The 21198-nt window shown below is 42.7% G+C and overlaps 1 protein-coding gene across 6 annotated transcripts in view; it reads right to left on the bottom strand.

Moving 5' to 3' along the window:
• Positions 1–21198, bottom strand: part of LOC144604751 (cadherin-6-like) — a 171488-nt gene that overhangs the window by 10565 nt on the left and 139725 nt on the right. For all 6 annotated transcript variants that reach the window (XM_078419385.1, XM_078419428.1, XM_078419418.1 and 3 more), the window contains 3 exons: positions 10991–11127; positions 10218–10345; positions 5372–5489 (listed from right to left, as the gene is read on the bottom strand). In XM_078419385.1, the coding sequence (XP_078275511.1) occupies positions 5372–5489; positions 10218–10345; positions 10991–11127 (383 nt within the window). The remainder of the gene's footprint in view (positions 1–5371; positions 5490–10217; positions 10346–10990; positions 11128–21198) is intronic.

Below are 21198 nucleotides of genomic sequence, written 5' to 3'. Positions count from 1 at the left end.
CGTCTTCTATGGATAGGCCAATTCTGAATCCATGACCAACCAAGTTACCATGGATCCTACGAATCTGAATCTTTTGGATCAGCTCACCATAACGGATCGTGTCAAATGCCTTACATGTCCATGTAGACAATATTCACGGCCAAAACCTCATCAATCACATTTGTAACCTCAAAATTCTCAATCAAGTTTGTAAGACCTGGCAATATCTTTAGACATGATCGAGTCATACAAGAAGTCCAGGTCATCATGTGTTGATGGTAGTTCAGCAGCTACTTCTGCAAGATACTAGCTTGGTTGAAGTTCATAGCGATGTTGAGGAAAGCTTCAGGGTAAGCTGTTTCATTCATGTTGATCGCAGGCCTCAAGTCCGAAAGGGTCTGCAGGATTGACAGTGAAAAACTTGGTAGGTAGAACGGTCAGCACTTAACCGTCACATATTCCCATTTGGGGAGCAGGAATGGGACAAGACCGCCACTTCCAAGCAGCGTAAGGAAACAATCATGAAGCAAGCATTGTCATCCAGTCGACACGGTGGATGGTAAATCCTTCGGCTGGACCACCATGTCTAGAGAGTTGCAGGTGAGGCATATTTCTGAGGACACGGCAGTCCTGTATATCCCACTGATACTGCAGTCTTGCTCTTTGGTCTTCTATCTTGTTCTCCCATTACTGTACATTGGCCAGTAGGATGCTTGGAAATGGAGGGGATGGGGTGAGCGGGTTAGAAATCACATGCCTTGATACTGCAGTCATAACTGAAGGCCTCCCCGGTGACTATGATTTCTGGATCAATGGAGCCCTCCACAATATTACCAGGTGCTGTGCTTTTACCTCCCCAAGAGCAGCACCTCACACTACCTGAAATAAACACCATCAGACATTCTAGGGGAAGAGAGGAGGGGGGGGGGGGGGTACGTCAAGTAAACGCAAGATGGCTGATGCATTTACGTGGCTTAGAAGCATGTCTGTTACTGTGGTACCTTTGGCTTCAGTTCCAGCGTGTATCAGTGAGTATTCTCTTGCATGCTGCCTGCAAAATGTTGCTTCCCACCATCACCATCTTTAGCCATCTTTGGGATTATCAGGAAAAACTACATAACATTTAAAATTCTGTTTGCCTCGGTGTTCGGAAGACTGGGGAAATGGCAAAATTCCCAAATCTTAATGGCTTTGTTGAGGTCTTCTGTTCTTAATGGGATTATCCGGTTTGTAGAGCTTTATTAAATGTATGAAATTAAGGAGACTCCATCTTTGAGACTGACTGAAGAGTTCATTTGTACAAGAACGAGTTTAATACTGTACAAGCTGCAAGTGTGCTTTAACCTAGGATTGTGTCACTGCAATTAACACAATCCTACATATATTCAATTTAGACATGCAGAAAAAAACAGAATGGATCTCTGCCATTGCTCTTCCCCGCAGAGAACTACTGTAGCCTACTTGACGTTCCCAGCTTCATTCCCAGGTTCTCTTTTGACATGCTGTTGGTGAACTACAGTCTGCATATGCCAACTGAGTCAAATTTATATTTAAAAAACTCTGAACTGAGAGTCACAGTGGTGAGAGTTCACATCAGACCAGCTGTTGTTCTTTGTGTGTAATCTGGTGTATGGCTGGTCAGGGGAATTAATAAAGGACACCACTGGAAGTTTCTTAAAGGCTGAAGTTAATTATTCTGTGGCTAAGAATAAACACTGCCTCATTTCCATATGAATTATACTTATTTTTCATGCATCGGAACAATAAATAACCCTGTATTTACCTAGAATATTTAAACTCGTTATATTTTCTTACCAGGTACATGATCACCAACCTGCTCGCGAAGGCAAAATATTGACATTTAAAATCGCTGATATCATCTATTTTATAACAGGAAAGCCAAGAATGGTCTACGTATAAATAGATCATCTGTGATTGATGGGCATTGTAAAACTAATCTAATCCAACATATATTATATATTAATTTGGGGCAGGACTATGCATTCTCAACTGAATCTTGGGACTTTAAAGCTTGGTAGTTCATGTATTGAGTCAGTATCTCCCACAGTCATCACAACCTTATATGGTCCTCATCTACTCTCTTGTCTATGTCTATTTGATTCGCTACTAACTTAACTATCAAATAAGAGTAATTTAGTAGTGAGAAACTAAAAGGTGATGTCTTACCTCCAGTGATACGCTTTGATATTACTTCATGTTAATTACAGGTAATGACAAATTAATTTGATTCTTCGCATTCCTTGTACTTTTTGCTGGATTTTGTATTCTGTCTGTAACATTCACCTCTGAGTCCAGAAATGTAGCTTCAATCCTGACTCCACAGACGTGAACACAGAGACTGTGTCGTACTGAGGGAGGGCTGTGGTATCTTATCAAACTGTGGACCCATCTCGCAGTCAGATGCAAAGGATCCAATAACACTACCATGAATATGACAAAGGGAGATATTTTAGGGGCTAAACTTTCAAAAACATTTTTGTGAATATAAATCTTGTTTGCGGAATGCTGCTGAGTGCATATTTGGCTGTAGGTTTGCGACTTCACAACAGTGACTACACTTCAAAAGTACAATGGCTAGGATATTAAGAGAACTGAAACATGCCAAATTAATAAGAATCATTTTCCTTTTCAAAACTACTCATCCTAATGGTGGCGCAGCTGGCCGAGCCACTACCTCAAGGTGCCAGAGACCCAGATTCGATCCTGACCGCGAGTGTTATCTGTGTGGAGTTTGTACCTTCTCCCTGTGGCCAAGTGGGTTTCCTCCGGGTGCTCCGGTTTCCTCCCACATCCCAAAGACGTGCGGGTTTGTAGGTTAATTGGCTTCTGTAAATTGTCCTTAGTCTGTAGGGAGTGGATGAGTAAGTGGCGGCGCTGCCCTAGCAGCTGCGGCTTACCTGCGGTCCATTTGTCTTTGTGTTTTTGTTGTTTTTTTTTGTCTTAATTGTAGTTGTGATGTGGTGTTTTTGTGTTTGTGTACTATGTGTGTATGTGGGGGGGAGGGAGGGAACTGTAACATTGTAAATATGTGTCCCTTCCGAACGGAGACCCGACCTTTGTTTTCTGGGTGGTGTCTCCGTTCCTGCTGCGGCCTACCATCGGCCCAACTCCTGGAGCTGGCGGCCTCCAGGGCTCCGGTTCGCAGAGCCCGCGGATCGGACTTACCATCACCGGAGCCGGCCGTCTTCGGAGGCTGCGGGAGCGGCTGCGACTCGCCTTAGGCTCGGGCCGCGTGGATGCCGACATCGGGAGCTCCGGCAGCGGCAGCGGGTTCGCCCGCCCCGGATCGCGGGGCTTGGGTCGAGGACATTTCACCGTCCGGCGCGGCCTAAGATATGCCGCGGGATATTTCTCTGCTGGGCGGGGGCTTCAATGTCGGGAGCCACGACCGCCCCGACGTGCAGCAACAGCAGCAGCAGCAGCGTGTTCGCCCGCCCCGGATCGGACTTATCATCGGCGGAGCCAGCCGTCTTCGGAGGCTGCGGGAGCGGCTGCGACTCACCTTGGGCTTGGCCCGCTGTGGACCGTCCGGTGCGGCCTGCAACCACAACAACCTGACTGCGGGCGAGGACAGCAGGAGAAGGGAAAGACATTGTGGCCTTCCATCACAGTGAGGAGAGAGAGGACTGGAGGAGACTCACTGTGATGGATGTTTCTTTTTGTGTGTTTTTGGGGTTGGGTAATTTGAATGCCTATTTAATGCTTTTATTGTTGGACTGTGTTTTGGGGGTTTTTTGGGGTTGTGTAATTTTAATGCTTATTTAATGCTTTTATTGTTGGACTGTGGGTGACTGAATTTCGTCCAATATTGGATGACAAATAAAGCTATCTTGAATCTTGAATCTTGAATCTTGAACTAGTGTGAATAGGTGATTGATGGTCGGTGTGGACAGTGGGTCGAAGGGCCTGTTTTCATGCTGTATCTCTAAACTAAAAAGAACTAAACTCCACTAATGAATATAATTTATGTGTTTTTTTTTAACAGTTTGCTCTCTTTAAAATATAAAAAAAATTTAAAGCATCAAGTAAAGCTTATTTCACCAGAGAGAGAAAACACGCTCAAATTGCCGCATGCTATTTCTACCAAGTTGTTAATGTTATCCTTTTAATGGTTGACAATTTGGCAGCCCAAGGCTAAGGCTGCTTCTCTGGCTAGTGCCTCCATGAATTTGAGTAATTATTTTGGCTGTACATTTCAACTGAACTGCTCCCGCCTGGGATTTCATAAAATGTACAGTTTGGACTGGATGCAACTGTAAAGAATTTCCATCCTTTGATGTTTTCTATATCGGCTGAGTATGTTCAGAAGCCACCACAACCAGGTCAGTTGACTTTAATCTTGGCGATTTAATGAAAGCTGGTCAAAGCTCAGAGTATTTTGCACTTGGGTACTGACAGCCAAGCTACAGATTGATGGTCGCCTGTTGAAAGCTTTGAAAAAACCTGCTATATTGGATGGCAGCTAACTCTTATCTACATTTGGCCTTCTGCTTGAAGGCCCAAATGAGAGCAGTGGTGTGTGAAGCTTTGCCACTGGCAGAACAATAAAGCACACTGAAGTGCAGCGGCAGCAGCTGTGGTATACGTTTAAAATGTGGTTTCAACACTAGTAAGCATTTCAATACTGGTCCCGTTATAATTATACTGAAAGCTTCCAGATCTTGGTGAAGGAGCTTGAATAACATGGAAGATAAACACAAAATGCTGGAGTAACTCAGCAGGTCAGGCAGCATCTCTGGAGGGAAGGAATGGGTGACGTTTTGGGTCGAGACCCTTCTTCAGACTGAGATTCGGTCTGAATAACATGGACAATAACATGGAATTTACTAACTTCATCAAGTCCATTCCAATGCACTGAATTCCATAGCAAATAATTTATTTTTGCCTCAGTTGTTCATTATCAGATGCACCGAGGTACAGTGAAAAGCTTTTGTTGCGTGCTAACCAGTCGGTGGAAAGACAGTACATGATTACAATCGAGACATCCGTAGTGTACAGATACATGATAAAGAGAATAATGTGAATAACATTTAGTGCATCATCTGCCATGCAAGATCTCTCAACAAGTACATCTGAGGTTGCAAAAAAAAAACCCTCCTTTTGCAAATATTAACCAGTAAAGAAGATCACAGATATGCAAAATGTCAGAGTGATGTGCAGTGTTGATTTTAAGTGCCCAATTCATTTTTAATCCCCATTGCAAAAAGGTAAATTGAACATAATTAGTTGGCAGTCCCACCTAGTCAAATGTTTTGTTTTTAAAATATAATTTGGAAATCCCAAATGGGTAGTTTTAGACTATATGTAAGACTCATTAAGAAGGCTCCACTTTGGCTGTGGTTTCAACTGAGTTGTTAGTTAAAATCCATACCTTCATTGTCCTGAACTGTGAAATTAGGATTATTGGCAGCTTCTGGAGTCAAACTGAAGAGAAACCTGGATCCACGTTGTGGCGAGTCTTGATCCACAGCACTGACAGTTTGAATCAGCTATGTGTTCAATTAATTGAAAAAAATCAATATCACAAGCATTCAACCAGGCGTACACATACAATAAAGGTTATGTCCAAGCAAAACCAGAATAGGAATTAAGTCACGCAAATGCAGTAAAACTGTGATAATTTACCATCGGACCATTCAGAAATTCTAATCCAGTCATTCCTCACCAGGGCCCTAATCCCCTTACCCCATCCACTCACTGGGGCCTGGGTTCCACATCTCCACCTGCTCACCAGCACTATGGTGTCACACTATGCTCCACGCACAGGGAATGCAGATCCCGTTCTCCCAGTCTGCTTACCGGCACCATGGTGCTCACTGGAGCATGGGTCCCACAGTCCCCACCTGTTCACTACCGCCATCATGCCCACACTCCACTGCACAAACTGGGGTCCTAGTCCCACACTCCCTCCCCACCCCCACTCACCAATGCCACCATGCCCATTCTCGGCTCCACTCACTGTGACCTGGGTCCCACACTCCCCACCTGCTCACTACCGCCATCATGCCCACGCTCCACTGCACAAACTGGAGTCCTAGTCCCACACTCCCCCCCACCCCCACTCACCAATGCCACCATGCCCATTCTCGGCTCCACTCACTGTGACCTGGGTCCCACACTCCCCACTCATTGGGGTCTGGGTTCCATCCTCCTCACACACCCACCCCCCCCACCCCACCTGCTCACCAATGCCACCAGGCCCACTCTCCATTCCACTCACTGGGGCCAGGGTCCCACATTCCCCATCTGCTCACTACTGCCACCGAGCCCAAGCTCTACCCCACTCACTGGAGCCTGGGTCCCAGACAGCTCCCCTCACCCACCAATGCAATGGTTCTCCCTGGGCCCCGAGGCCCAGGCTCACCACACAGTTTCCCGTTCCCATGCTCCCTTCCACTCACAAGGAATCTGATTTGGTCCTGTTTCCAATGTTTGTTTTCCCTGCATTCACATTCAATTTACCAGGACCATTCCAAAATGTATTATTCTAATTTATAGCATCTTTGAAAAAATGGTTTAAAAGTTTGTTGGTGCATTAATGACATCATAGTCTACCAATCCGACACCACCAAAGTTCCAATCATGATGAATTAACAGAGGTTTACTGCATTTGGTAACTGTTCAAAATTGTAGGCCATAACATAATAAGTCCCAAAATAATTTACAACACTCTTAAGAAAATCTGACATGTGAAGATATTAGACTGGTGAACCTGATCAAAATGCAAAATGGTAGATTTTAGAAAGCTTATTAAGTGAGGAAAGAGACGTGGAAGGCCAAAGCAGTATAGATAAAAGCTTCTGTAACTCAGGGGCCAGGCAGCTGTGGAACAGCTGACAAGTGATGGAGTGGTCATAATCCTGAATGTACCAGAGATCTGGGGGAGTTGTAGGTTGAGTGGAGTGCAGAGATAGAACGGGGCATGACCAAGGATGGGGTTTGACACAATGGTGAGGATTTTACAATCATGGTTTGCTGGATCACCATTTCAGATAGGTCACCAAGCAAGATGGTGATTATTAGCAATAGCTACACCCAAAGATATTTTAAATGGGCAGAAAAGATGAGTGGACGGTTGAGCTGATTTTAAACTCTGAAGTCTAGTCACTGTCTTAAACTCTGAAGTCTAATCACTGTCTTAAGTGCTTGGCTGCAGTCTGATACTATCTGCCATGGACTGGTCTTGGTAACCTCATGTTCAACTGGCCTGGACACTTGTTGCTGCCCAATGATTAGAATTGTGGGGTTGAAGTACAACGACTCAGCCTGGGATGCAGCACTGGCAGAACCGACATGAGATGCAAAATCAGCGGAAGAGAAGATAAATAAATGTATGAGTGTGCTTTTATAAATAATTAACAAGGCTCAAGTATTATCATGGCATATTAAAAATATTCATCTTTGGTTCATTCCAAATTTTTTATAGGCTTAATAATAAAATCTGAAGTAAAAATTTATTTTCTGTCACGTGTCATCAAAGGAGCCAAATTTCAGAAGCGGGGCACGACGTGCTCATGCTAGCTCATTGTAAATTTAGTTCACGCAACCAAGGATGAATTTTTAGCCTTTGTTTTTAAGGTACTGCACTGGATCTTGGGCCATCCTTCTGAATAACCCGAGGTCAAGTCCAGCTTAAGGCAGCATCCGGGGCAGAGCTGCTAAACTGCACTTTACACATAGAATAGATGAAATCACAGAATGTAAGATCCCTAAAACATCAGCAACAATCCTATAATCCCCTGTAATAAAAATGAGATTTGTTGAGCGATCATAAACCCATAGCCTCAGTTATAAATAGATACCATTATTGAATGAACACCCTGAAATACCAGTAAATAATAGAAGGTGAACTCACGGCCTTGGCTAACACTTCATGTAGCATTATTACATTGTCAGGTAACTGTCTTTTAGATGATACTTTTTACAAGGAACTTGTCTGTGTGGTTCAGTGTCTCAGGCGGATAGAAAATATCCCTCGGTACTATTCCAAAACCTATTGAGTTTTCCCACTTTTGAGAATGTTAACATGGCTAACATTCATTCACCAAACACTTCGGCAAAGTGGGATTTTACATTCAGGTATTTGTCGACATTTTGCTAGCTTTCAGGGATTTTAGGTCAACCTTATCGGGTGATAAAGTGGTGTAAAGATCCAAGATCCCATTGAAGTATACTCACAGCTCATTTAAGGGCTGCAATTTATTAGTGGACTCTGGTGTCCCAGATAGATATGGGAAACAAATTGCATAACATCTCCACGTGATGCACCATTGTGCATTGTACACATTGTCATTCTTCATCTTTAATGGACCAATACATCTGCAACTCTATACCTAATGCATTGTGGGAATCCCCAGAAGGTCCAAGCAAGAAGTAGCTCAACACCACCTACTTAAGGTCAGATCATGAACCTCAATACACACCATTGGCCAATTCAGTGGTCAAGATGCACAGAATGGATTTTTAAACTTAGTAATGTTGTTTATAAAGATTCTAGAACAGGAAGCTTGGAGAAATGCTAAATTACTACCATCTGAGTTGTTCTAAAATTTCAGTTTGGGGGCATTACACCATTAAAGAATCAGTCTGAAGAAGGGTCCCGACCCAAAATGTTGCTATTCATTCCCTCCACAGATGCTGCCTGATCTGCTGAGTTCCTCCAGCACTTTGTGTTTTGCTGAAGATTCCAGCATCTGCAGTTCTTTATACCCCCACGCATTGTCTTATGCTGAACTTAATGCTGACATATATAATACACAGAATTTCAACCATTTGAGACAAGAGAAAGATATTTTTTCTGTAGACATCCATTCATCTTGACCAGCTGCAGTGATAAAATACATTATTATTTCACTCTCCTTACTTAATAGATTATAGTTTTTTTTTTGGAATTGTTAAAGGAGCAACTGAGCTGTCTGAATGAGATACAGAAGTATGGTGCCTCATCAGCATGGCAGAATTAAAAAGGATTCAATATAGAATTGGACTGAAAGTTGCAACAGGATTGCTGCTGTGGAATATCACAGGATGTGGCTGGGTCAGAGGGTTATATGGTGAATCTGTGGAATTCATTGCCACAGAGGGCTGAGAAGGCCAAGTCAATGGATAATTTTAAGACAGAGATTGACAGATTCTTGATTAGTAAGGGTGTTAGGGGTTATGGGGAGAAGGCAGGAGAATGGGGTTGAGAGGGAAAGATAGATCAGCCATGATTGAAAGATGGGGTAGACATGATGGGCCAAATGGCCTTATTCTGCTCCGAGAACTCATGAAGACCAGGCAGTTTGATGGGAATGAAAGGGCACGTGTGATGTCCACTTCTTCATCCCTGCCTTAGCTTGTCTGTTATGGAACCATTCATCCATGCTGATTTAACTCAGGATTTGACAGTTCCAACGTATAATTTGATGAGTTACAAATTATGAGAGGGACTGATCCGTTGGATGTGGATAGGCTCTTTCTTGAGGCTGCAGAAATTAGAACTAGGAGCCATCACCAAGGTGAGGAGAAATGTTTATATGCAAACTCTTTGGCTGGTCAGTCAATGGGTACATTCGACACTGAGATCGATGGAATCTTCATCATTAGGAATATCAGGTCAACTCAGTGACCTGGCGAGAAAATGGCAAGGGACCAAATTAGCCATGATCTTACTGAATGGCAGAGCATAGTGTATTGCACATTCCTGCCGATTTATTAACTTCAAGATTCGCGGCCAAAATCCAAAATCCTGGAATTGTTTCCTTATTTCTGTATTTCTTTAAAATTTACCTCTCTGTCCAAACTTTTAGTCATCTGTCCAATTATCTCCTTCTGTGACTTAGTGTCAGAATATTATTTGATACCTTGGTTAGCTTAGACATCAGATGTCACTGACATCTTGGTCGGTGTGGACGAGTTGGGCCAAAGGGCCTATTTCAGTGCTGTATGACTTTATGGCTCTATAACTTTTTTTGCAAAGAGCAGCTTTAATCTTGTAAACTGCACATTGTACTTGCAAGTTATTTTCACTTTCACTTTTATCATGGAATTGCAGGTGATGGTAAAATCAACACTGAAGAGGAGTTAAGGCCTGGGGCAGATCAGCCATGATGATTTGAAAGGTGAGGTAATGATGAGGGGCCATGGTCTGCTCCTGTGGCTATTTTCTTGAGTTCTTCTTCACAGCTTGTCAATTGTGCACATTAAATAAAACTTAAGTAATTAAAATAGCTCACCTGGCCAGCCTTTGCGTTTTCACAGACAAATGTTTCGTAAACTATGGGAAATTCTGGAGCATTGTCATTGACATCCAAAATCCTGATTTGAACTGGTACACGACTACTTTGTCTCAGGTTTTCTGTAACTGCAAACAAGTAAAAATAAATACAATCCTTACCTCGGTTCAATTGAACAATATATGCAGGGGAAGATTAAACCCTAACTCATTCTAATATGTAATTATTGAAAAGTAGAACATAGATGGCAGATAATTGGTGATTGAATAAAGTCTATTCAGACCAGTTCTACTTCCCAACTTGCATAGCATAGACCTGAGGCAAACCTTCTAGGTCAAAGAAGATAGACACAAAATGCTGGAGTAACTCAGCTAGTCAGGCAGCATCTCTGGGGAAAAGGAATAGATAACGTTTCGAGTCGAGACCCTCTCAGACTGAGATTCATTTGTTCTTTGTTCATTTTCACATCTTTAGTGTCCCTCTCCCCTGACTCTCAGTCTGAAGAAAGGTCTCAACCCGAAACATCACCGATGACTTTTCTCCAGAGATGCTGCCTGACCCATTGAGTTACTCTAACATTTTGCGTCTATCTTCGAAGTAAACCAGCATCTGCAGTTCCTCCCTAATCATCCTTCTAGGTCAGTCTATTGGAGACCTAATCATCCCGAAGATGCATTTCATAATGAGACCTGAAGGTCCATCTCATTTACAGATTACAAAATGACTAAACCTAGTGTGCAACACTACTGTTAATAAGTGAGATATGCACTTACTTGTCTCAGTTGCTATTACTGTGATATTGTGCCATGATGTTTCTTCCCGGTCAAGTGGTTTAAATGTAATAATTGATCCATTTGCAGAGTTTATGTTGAAATACCTGTCCAAATCAGTATGGCGATCGATTGAATAGCTGGGAAAAGTAACAAAATAGGAAAACAATTCTTACAAACTTATTACCACTTTTGATTTCAAGGCCCAAACAATTGATATATTTGGCATACTTGTACTGCATCTGAAATACTTATCTAAGATGGATCTAAGTGCTTGTGGATAGTGATACTTTACTGAACTGTCTACAAAAAAAACCCATTAATTGTACCTCAGTACATGTGACAAATAAAGTACAATACTGTACCATACATTGTTGCAGACTAATTGTTTCAACATTATTTTATATGTCTTTTCATTTTCCTGCTCAGGATTACTCTCCAATTATTGCCAATGTTTTCAGTGCAAAATTGATGAGTGCTGTATCATGGAAGTGCTATAATTCAGATGAGACATTGAACTGAGGCCTACCTGAAATGAACATATGAAAACCCATGGCACAACTATGAAGAAGAGCAATGGAGTTATCCCAATGTCTTGGTCAATATTTATCCCTCATATAGCATCACTAAAATAGATTATCCGGTAATTATTGCGATACGGTTGTGTGAGCTTGCTTGGTGCAAACTATTCAATTTCTCATGTTACAGTGGTGATTATACCTCATCAGTCTGAAGAAGGGTCTCGACCCGAAACGTCGCCCATTCCTTCTCTCCCGAGATGCTGCCTGACCCGCTGAGTTACTCCAGCATTTTGTGAATAAATACCTTCGATTTGTACTAGCATCTGCAGTTATTTTCTTATACTACCTGTTGCTCCACTGCGATTTCTCTTCGAGGTATGTCCACTTTGAAGAAGTTCTCCTCCTCTCTTCGACAAGAGTTTAGCAACATGCTCTCTCGCCTCTCCCCCTCTGTGATTTCTCCTGCCGTATACGATAGTTCCTCTGTCCCTCTCTTCCCCTCCTCTTCCCAGATCTCCCGCTATCTTCCTGTCTCCACCTATATCCTTCCTTTGTCCCGCCCCCCTGACATCAGTCTGACGAAGGGTCTCGACCCGAAACGTCGCCCATTCCTTCTCTCCCGAGATGCTGCCTGACCTGCTGAGTTACTCCAGCATTTTGTGAATAAATACCTCATAAGAGCTTTATTGGCAGCAAAGCAATTGGGTATCGTTAATTTATTTTTCATACCCATGCTGCTGCCTCTGGCATTGAACCCACTGCATGGCCCATCCTTGAATGGTCCTTAAGGCATGTCTCAGAACAGTCTGCCTCTTTCTTTCTATATTCACTCTCTTGCTTCCCTGAAAGGACAGAGCCACCATCCAACATGAGGAAGCACCTCTGCAGTGATTTAATCAAGACTGTGGACTAATGGTGTAAATAAAATTGACCCTGAACCTTCAACACAGTGCCCTCCTGTTTGTGGGTACACTTAATAAAAAATCATTTAAAAGGCAATATTGATTTTCCATGGTTTCCCATTTAAATTCGCTGCATCCGGTGCATTTGCCATTTATTCATCCCTGGCCCACACAGTATTAGCTTGTATCAACTGGGATAGAGGTTTGGATGTTGCCATCAGCATTCACACCAATGCATTAGTGAACAGAACGCCAAACGGGTTCTGTTCCCAATCACTATTTAGTGAGCTCTGCTGGATGAATATGTGTGTGGAATTAGAGTCAAGAAAAGATCAGGTGTGGATATGCAGCCCCCGCAGTGGTAAGCCTCGAAAAAACTTCAAGGCCCATAAATAAATGAGCATTTGGAAATTCCCCAGGAACTGCAACATGGCAAAAAAATCTCATTTTGAGGACAGGACATGAGGAAAGGGGAGAAAACCGGCACCAGAAATAAAATGTGTTTGAACATAAAATAATAGGTGTTGAAACATATATTTATGAACAGCTGCATGCCAGTGTGTGGTGACAAAGAGTGGGGAACAGCAAGCACCGGGTGTGAGCTGTGCTTGACATTATCTATAAATAATGAAGTCTTATGCACAGGACAGATCATTCCCATAAGCAATGAGAGAAAAGTAAGGGAGTGGAGTTGCAATCACACCATTCCAATGTACTGTCCCAATGGTTTCTTCTGGACTGTCTTTTGTGAAGTCAGAAATGCATATTGTAAAAAGGCAAAATACTGCGAATGCTTCAGCAACTTAAGTTCAATCCTGACCTTGCACATGGTCTATGTGGAGTTTGCACGTTCTCCCTTTGCCTGCATGGTTTCCTCTGGGTGCTCTGATTTCCCCAAAGATATGTGTGTTGGTAGGGATTAACTGCTGTAAACTGTTTTTCGTGTGTGAATGAATGAGTGGGAGAATCTGGGCAGAGTTGTTGGGAATTTGGGGAGAATAAGCAGTGTGATTGATGGACAGTGCAAACTTGCTGGGCTGACGGGCCTGTTTCCATGCTGCATATTTTTATGACTAATTAGATACTCAGCCAATCATGCAGTCTCTATGCAAAGAGAAATAGGGTAAATCCTCAGATCGATGGCCTTCATTAGAACATTTCTGTCCACAGATGCTGGAGAGGAGGAGCCAGCGCTGCCCTCGCAGCTGTGGCTTACCTGCAGTCCGTTTGTCTTTTTTGTTGTTTTTGTCTTAATTGTAGTTTAAATATGATGTAGTGTTTGTGGTTGTGTGTTATGTGGGGGGGGGGGGGGGGGGAACTGTAACATTATCTCTCCCGAATGGAGACGCAACCTTTGTTTCTGTGTCGTGTCTCCGTTCCCGCTGCGGCCTACCACCGGCCATGCACCTGCAGCTGGCGGGCTCCACCTGGGACCACCTGGCTCTGGTTCGCAGAGCCCGCGGCCCGGACTCACCACCTGCGGCGCTGGCTGCCTTCGGAGGCTGCGGGAGCGGCTGCGACTCGCCTTCGGAGGCTTCGGCGTGGGCCGCCTGGACGTCGGAAGCCCGCAGGCCCCTGGGTGGGGGCCGACATCGGGAGCTCCGGCAGTGGCAGCGTCTTCGCCCGCCCCGAATTGCGGGGCTTGGTTCGGCCCACCGTGGACCGTCTCTGCCCGGCGGGGCCTGAAATAGTGTTTGTGTTGTGTGGTTGCGTGGACCGTCTCCGCCCGGCGGGGGCTTCAATGTCGAGAGCCCCGACCGCCCCGACGGGGCAACTCCAACAGCCTGACCGAGGGAGAAGACGGCAGGGGAAGAGAGAAAGACATTCTGGCCTTCCATCACAGTGAGGAGGGACTGGAGGAGACTCACTGTGATGGATGTTTCTTTTGTTTGGTGTTAGTTTATGATTGTATGTGTTATTGCATTTTAATTGATTATTCTTATTGGTCTTATTGTTGAACTGCGGGTAATTTTTCATTTCACTACACATTTATGTGTATGTGACAAATAAACGACTATTGACTATTGACTGCTTGATTTGCTGAATATTTCCTGATTTTCAGCTTTTATACCTGATAGTGAGTGACAAAGCATTGTAATCGGACACTTACGTGTATTTGATCTGGTGAAATAAGATGCACTGAATTCTCGTATACTTTTGTTTAACGTTATTCTCTCCCCTTCCCCCCCATACAGATTACAAAAGTATTAATGCAAAAATATAGCTCTTTGGGAAATAAATCCTCCTCTGCAGCTCTTTTCAGTAGTTTGTGTTTAGTTGAGTTGAGTTGGGTTTATTGTCACGTGTACTGAGGTACCATGAAAAGCTTTTCTTGCATGCTAACCAATTAGCAGAATGCCAAGATAGACCAACAGTGAGGACGGTTTCATCAGTGGTGAAAAAAAAAAGAGCTATCTTGGAGTTTTAGTAATGGGTCAGCTCAAGCAGACTGGAGGTTATGAAATAAATGCCTCGTTGGGGGGTCAAAATGAAAGATGTGGGCGAGACAGGTGGGAGATTGACAAAATCTAAGAGAAAGTCAAGGAATAGGAGAGGAAAGGAGCATCAGCAAGGATTGAGAGGGATTACTGTGGCCCCAGTGGAAGTTAGCTTAATCATATAAGTACTCTGTGATCAGATTAACGTATGGTCTGATTTATGTGCCACCAACTGATGTCCCATATAATGTATCATTAATGCAATGGGCATTTCAAAACTAGAATCACTACTTGAAAGCCAGCAGAGGATTTTACAATGGAATAAGTGACCAATTTAAATGTATTATGGACATATTTTGCACAGATAAACTCAGGAAATAGATTTCCGCACGAAAAGCCATTTGTCGTTTAATCTCTCCTGCCAACCATCCATCCCTTTTGTTTTATCCTCTCCTCTCTGTGTGGATAAAACCTGGTACATCTTTAACCTTTGATGGTGCATTGTCAGTGGGCTGGTCTCTCAGCTGTGATGAACACGACATCCTTGGATGTGATAGATTCTTGCTGTGTCGGGGGAAGGCCACATTCTGAGCTGCTGCCTTTTAAACCTAGATCCCATATGCTCTTTTAGATGGACACAAATAGTAAATGCCATAATTTTGAAGAATAGGAAGAGATTCATTTCTTAAGCACAGTAACATGGTCAATGATTGTTCTCAAATCTTAAAAGTAGGTTCTTGGCCATTATCACATTTTTTGAATTTGGATTCCTATTGTATCCAAATAAGGTGCTGTGCATTCCGCACCACAGTGAGTACATTTCTAAAGATACATTTCTGGCTGATAGATGTTATTTGCAATAACTGAAGATTAAATACTGCAAATTATTGCACATGAATCGTATCATATCATATCATATCATATATATACAGCCGGAAACAGGCCCTTTCGGCCCACCAAGTCCGTGCCGCCCAGCGATTCCCGTACATTAACACTATCCTACACCCACTAGGGACAATTTTTTACATTTACCCAGCCAATTAACCTACATACCTGTACGTCTTTGGAGTGTGGGAGGAAACCGAAGATCTCGGAGAAAACCCACGCAGGTCACGGGGAGAACGTACAAACTCCTTACAGTGCAGCACCCGTAATCCTCCGTACCTTGCACAGTTATAACTCTCAAACATACCTATAATATTCACCAACTCTATACAGGCGATCAGTTCTGTCTATATAATTCCCTTGCAAGTTATTTTGTCCGTGTGGATACCAAATGAGACATGTGCATGGTGACAGTACTATTTGCGGTGTGTGCAGTATCCTAGTCAGCATTTGAAATTGACACCCCTGCCTATTGAAAGACTGCAGCTTTGAAGCAGTGGCGAGTTTTGAACATCAACCTCCGCGATTGCACTCCAGCCAGCCAGCCTGTGGGAGTTGCCCCAGCCATTCAGGAACAAGGGACAAGACTGTTAACTCACCAGGCGGCATTTTGCAAGTCAGATGAAAAAGATCCTTTGCTTTCATGCTTTCCCTGGTGTTAATAAGTACAAAATCAAAGTTGCACCTGGCTCTGATTATAACACATCCTGCTGCCCAGCAATTTTCTATAATTATTCAAGTAGACCTTGATTCCTTTTTTTTAAACCTGATATAGATATGATGTTTAGTTTAGTTAAATTTATTTATTGTCACAGTGAAAATCTTTTGTTGCGCGCTAACCAGTCAACGGAAAGACAATACATGATTACAATCGAGCCATCCACAGTGTACAGATACATGATAAAGGGAATAACATGGATAATGTTTAGTGCAAGATAAAGCCAGTGTGGAGAGATTGCACTTCATTCCAACATTTGGCTCCTTCGAGCCTGCATTTGAGTGAAGGTAATTCTTTGCTGCCACAAGATCAGTGTTGTATGTGTACATCCATCATCATTCAGCCCAACTCCTATTACCTTGTGGTCGTGTCGCAGTGTAATCGTTTTTTATTCTGATTCACCTATACTGGGAAGCAACTGAATGGTTTTGAACAGATTTTCTTTTGGACGGTTAAATAAATATAAAAAACTGGTTGCTCAACTATCAGAGAAAGTGCAAGCAATGTGAACCAGGACAACGACAGCTCACCTTTATCTAACACTTGAATCATAGCTCTAAATAGAGGCAGATTATTCAAAGGCCTTTTACAAGGGATAATCAAACAAAAACTGTCAATGTCACATAAGGGAACATTAGGACTGAAAGCCAAATGTTCTGGTCAAAGAAGTGGGTTTAAAAGGCAATCTTAAAAAAAGGAGAGATTTAGGGAACAAATTTCAGAGTCAAACATCTTAGCAGCTAAGGCAGAGCTGCTAATTAGGTTTAGGTTTGAGGGTATTATTGCTACATATACCAAGGTCCAGTTAAAAAGTAATGTTTTGCAAGATATCTAAATAGATCAGATGTACCATACATAGATACAATCAGTTAAAACTCACATAGAATAGATAGAGCGAAGGGGAAGATACAGAGTCCAGAATTTAGATCTCAGCATTGTAGTGCATCGGTTCCTTAGACAAAATCCAATGTCCTCAATGGGTTAGTGGTGAATCAAACAAATAAGTGACCCTACCTCATGGAAAGGCCATTTAGAAGCGTGATTGTGAGGGGAACCTGTTCCGGAATCTGCTGGTGCACTTTTAAGCTTCTGTACTTTCAGCCGGGCGGGAGGAGGGAGAAGAAGAATGACTGGGGTGGGATGCCTTTGTTTATGTTGGCTGCTTTTCTGAGGCAACGTGAAGTGTAGATGGAGTCAATGGTGGGAATTTTGGTGCTTGTGATGGGCTGCGCTACCTCTACAAATCTCTGCAATTTCTTGTGGTCTTGGGCAGAGCTATTCCCAAACCAAGCTGTATGCACCCACAGTATGCTTTCTATGGTGCATCTATAGAAGGTAGAAAGAGCCATAGAAAAATAGGTGCAGGAGTAAGCCATTCGGCACTTCGAGCCAGCACCGCCATTCAATATGATCATGGCTGATCATCCAAAATCAGTACCCCGTTCCTGCTTTCTCCCCATATCCCGTGATTCCATTAGCCCTAAGAGTTATATCTAACTCATTTGAGATATGCCTAATTTTCTTAGCCTCCTCAGGAAGTAGATGTGTTGGTGTGCCTACTTGTCGCATTAATGTCATTGGTCCACCACAGATCATCGGTAATATTAACATCAAGGAACCTGAAGCTCTAGCGATTTCTACATCTGCACCAGTGATGCTGATTGGGACTTGTATGCTTCCTGAAGTCAATAACTAGCTCCTTAATTTTGCTGTTGTTAAGGGAGAGGTTATTGTCCTGTCACTATGTCACTAAGTTCTCCATCTCCTTCCTGTAGTCCTATTCATGATTCTTCCGACCACACTCTCACCTCTAAACTTGTAGATGGAATTATAGTCGAACAGTAAAGTCGAATAGAGTAGGGGACTGAGAACACAACCTTGTAGGACACTGGCATTGAGATAGTGGATCAATAGGTCTGGGGATGATCAAGCGAGTAGAAAGACAAGGTACAGAACCATTTCCACCCTGAACTCTTAAGGGTAGAGGATGAACACAGTTTACAGTGTGGGAGGGAAATGGAAATAATTAAATGATCTTATTGCTATCAGTTCTTTTTCAGCAAGCATTTGGGGCAGAGCTTGGCAGGGGAGCTGGGGGAAACAAGTAGAGGCCCTTCTGGAGTCCACTACTCACCAACATCTGGGCACCTCTGCTGGCTTTCAACCCTGTAATCCACCTTCAGACAAGTCACTCAGCTGCCCAGCGATAGGCCTCTGAGAAAGGGAACCCATCGTCTGGATACAATAATCGGTGCAATTCAGCAATGACTAGGCCTCTGACTTTAACACTGACTCTCCTGCTGTGACCAGACTGGACTATCAGGCTTTAGACTAATGTAACTAATCTATCATAATTCACGCACCAAATCGCAGGACAATGCATCCTTACCTAGTATTACCAGACTGGTGTTTATGATCTATCCCTAAATGCCTTTGACCTGAAAGGGTTGGTCAGCCATTTCAGTAGACAATCACATTGCCATAGCAATGTACATCGGTGAGATCAAGTAAAAGTGGGAGATTTCCTTCTGATTATGTTTTAATTCCAGATTTATCCCATTCCACTAAATTTAAATATAAATTCCGCAGCTGGCTCAATGGGATTGAAATTCATGTCACCTGATGTTGGTTTCTGTGTAACATAACTACAGTGCTACTGTAAGCAACAGTAGGGAGAAAGGCCATTCAGCCCAGTGCCCAGGCTCCTTCTATGCTCCACCTGAACCTCTTCCAACTTTACATTATCATCTATTATCGTTAATATATTCTACTCCTTTCTACCACATGTATGTATTTAACCTTCCCTGAAATTTAAAAAAAAGAAACATTTCTACAAAGTGGTAATAGATTCTACATGTTCTTACTCCCTAAGTAAAGGTATTTCTCCCGAGTCTTGGATTTATTAATGGCTGTCTTGTATTTACAGTCTATCCCATCGTGGAAAACCTTTCCATCATTTTAAACATATAAATCCAGTCATCCTCCTGCTTCTTTTTTGTAGAAAAAAGCTTGTTCAATATTTCCAGTCCAACACGATTTATCATTTCTGATACCTTTCTCGAAAATCTGTTGTGCACCTCCTCCAAGGTCTCTATGTCCTTGTGGTGAAACAGAAGACCAGAACTCTTCATATTTGTACCATAAGGTCTAGCTAACTTCATGTATGATTTTAAAATAACTTTCCTGATGTTCAATTCTGTTCCTCTGGAAACAAGCCAAAGGACATTTTTTCCTTTTGATAACCACAATAATCTGTGTTATTATTTTCATTGATTGATTATTGATATATATATTTTCTCTTCAGTTAGAATTGATAGAAATGTATCCTTGATTGCTACTTATCTATTTGCTACTTGCTACTTGCTATCCTTGATGAGATACCCCAAAGCCTTTCTACTGTCTACAAAAGGCACAGGCCAGGACTATAATAGATGCTTAGATGATTAGAGTTCCAACAATGCCCAAGAAACTTGGTGACATCCAGCACTAATTAACGCACCTGATTAGTGTCCTGGCCAACACCTTAAAACTTCAGACAGACACAAAAAGCTGGAGGAACTCAATGGGACAGGCAGCATCTCTGGAGAGAAGGAATGGGTGACGTTTCGGGTCGAGACCTTTCTTCAGACAAGGGGTCTCATTGAAACATAGAAACATAGAAAATAGGTGCAGGATCATGGCTGATCATCTACAATCAATAACCTGCCCTTGCCTTCTCCCCATATCCCTTGATTCCACTAGGCCCTAGAGGTCTATCTAACTCTCTTTTAAATTCATCCAGTGAATTGGCTTCCACTGCCTTCTGTGGCAGAGAATTCCACAAATTCACAACTCTCTGGGTGAAAAGGTTTCTTCTCACCTCAGTTTTAAATGGCCTCCCCTTTATTCTTAGACTCTCGACCAAAACGTCACCCAGAGATGCTGCCTGTCCAGCTGAATTACTCCAGCTTTTGGTGTCTATCTTCTGTTTAAACCAGCATTTGCAGTTCCTTCCTACCCTAAAACTCCTATGTTCAGCAGGCTGCAAAGTACACCATCTACCAAATGCACTGCTGGAATACTCCAGCAGCACCACTTGAGACTGTGGCCTCTGCCACCGAGAAGGAAAAGGGCAGCATGCATATGGAAACTATCACTTGCATCTCCCCTCCACACACCATCCTGATTTAGTAACGTCATCAGCCCTTTACTGTTTCGGTGTCAAGTCCTGGAATTCTCTCCCTTGCACTGAGGCAATACTTTCACCAGATGGAAAGCAGCTCCCCCTCACCTTCTGGAGAGCAATTATGGATGGATGATAAAGGTAATTGTCAGCAATGTGCAGATCCCAAATAAATAATTTTAAAATAAGTTTTGGCCAGTTGCTAAGGCACCGAACTTTCAAAAGTGGAGCATGATGCACATATTACTGGCCCACCCAGTATGTGGGCTCCTTGTTCCTTTAAATTAAAAATTCAAGAATCAAAATTAAGTTTCCTTGTTATAACAGGATTTCAAATTAAGCAAACTGCCCCTTGAGGTATGAAACATTCATTGACAACAAAAGAACTGGCAGCTTGATAAATTCTCACCAAGGTATTTTTTGAATGTTTGACTCAATCTAAGGCGAAAGCAACAAGGTATTTTTGAAATTTGCAGTATTGATTAACACGTCATTTAATGTGAAACGATTTTTTGGATTTATAAATAACATTTTAAAATTACTTTATGGCAAAATACAAAAGTTCCTTTTCATTTCAATGCAATT

This window comes from Rhinoraja longicauda, chromosome 2, assembly GCF_053455715.1.
Source record: "Rhinoraja longicauda isolate Sanriku21f chromosome 2, sRhiLon1.1, whole genome shotgun sequence".
Classification (NCBI taxonomy): domain Eukaryota; kingdom Metazoa; phylum Chordata; class Chondrichthyes; order Rajiformes; family Arhynchobatidae; genus Rhinoraja; species Rhinoraja longicauda.
The sequence above is the reverse complement of the archived record's forward strand: the minus strand, read 5'-3'. Positions and strand labels throughout refer to the sequence as shown.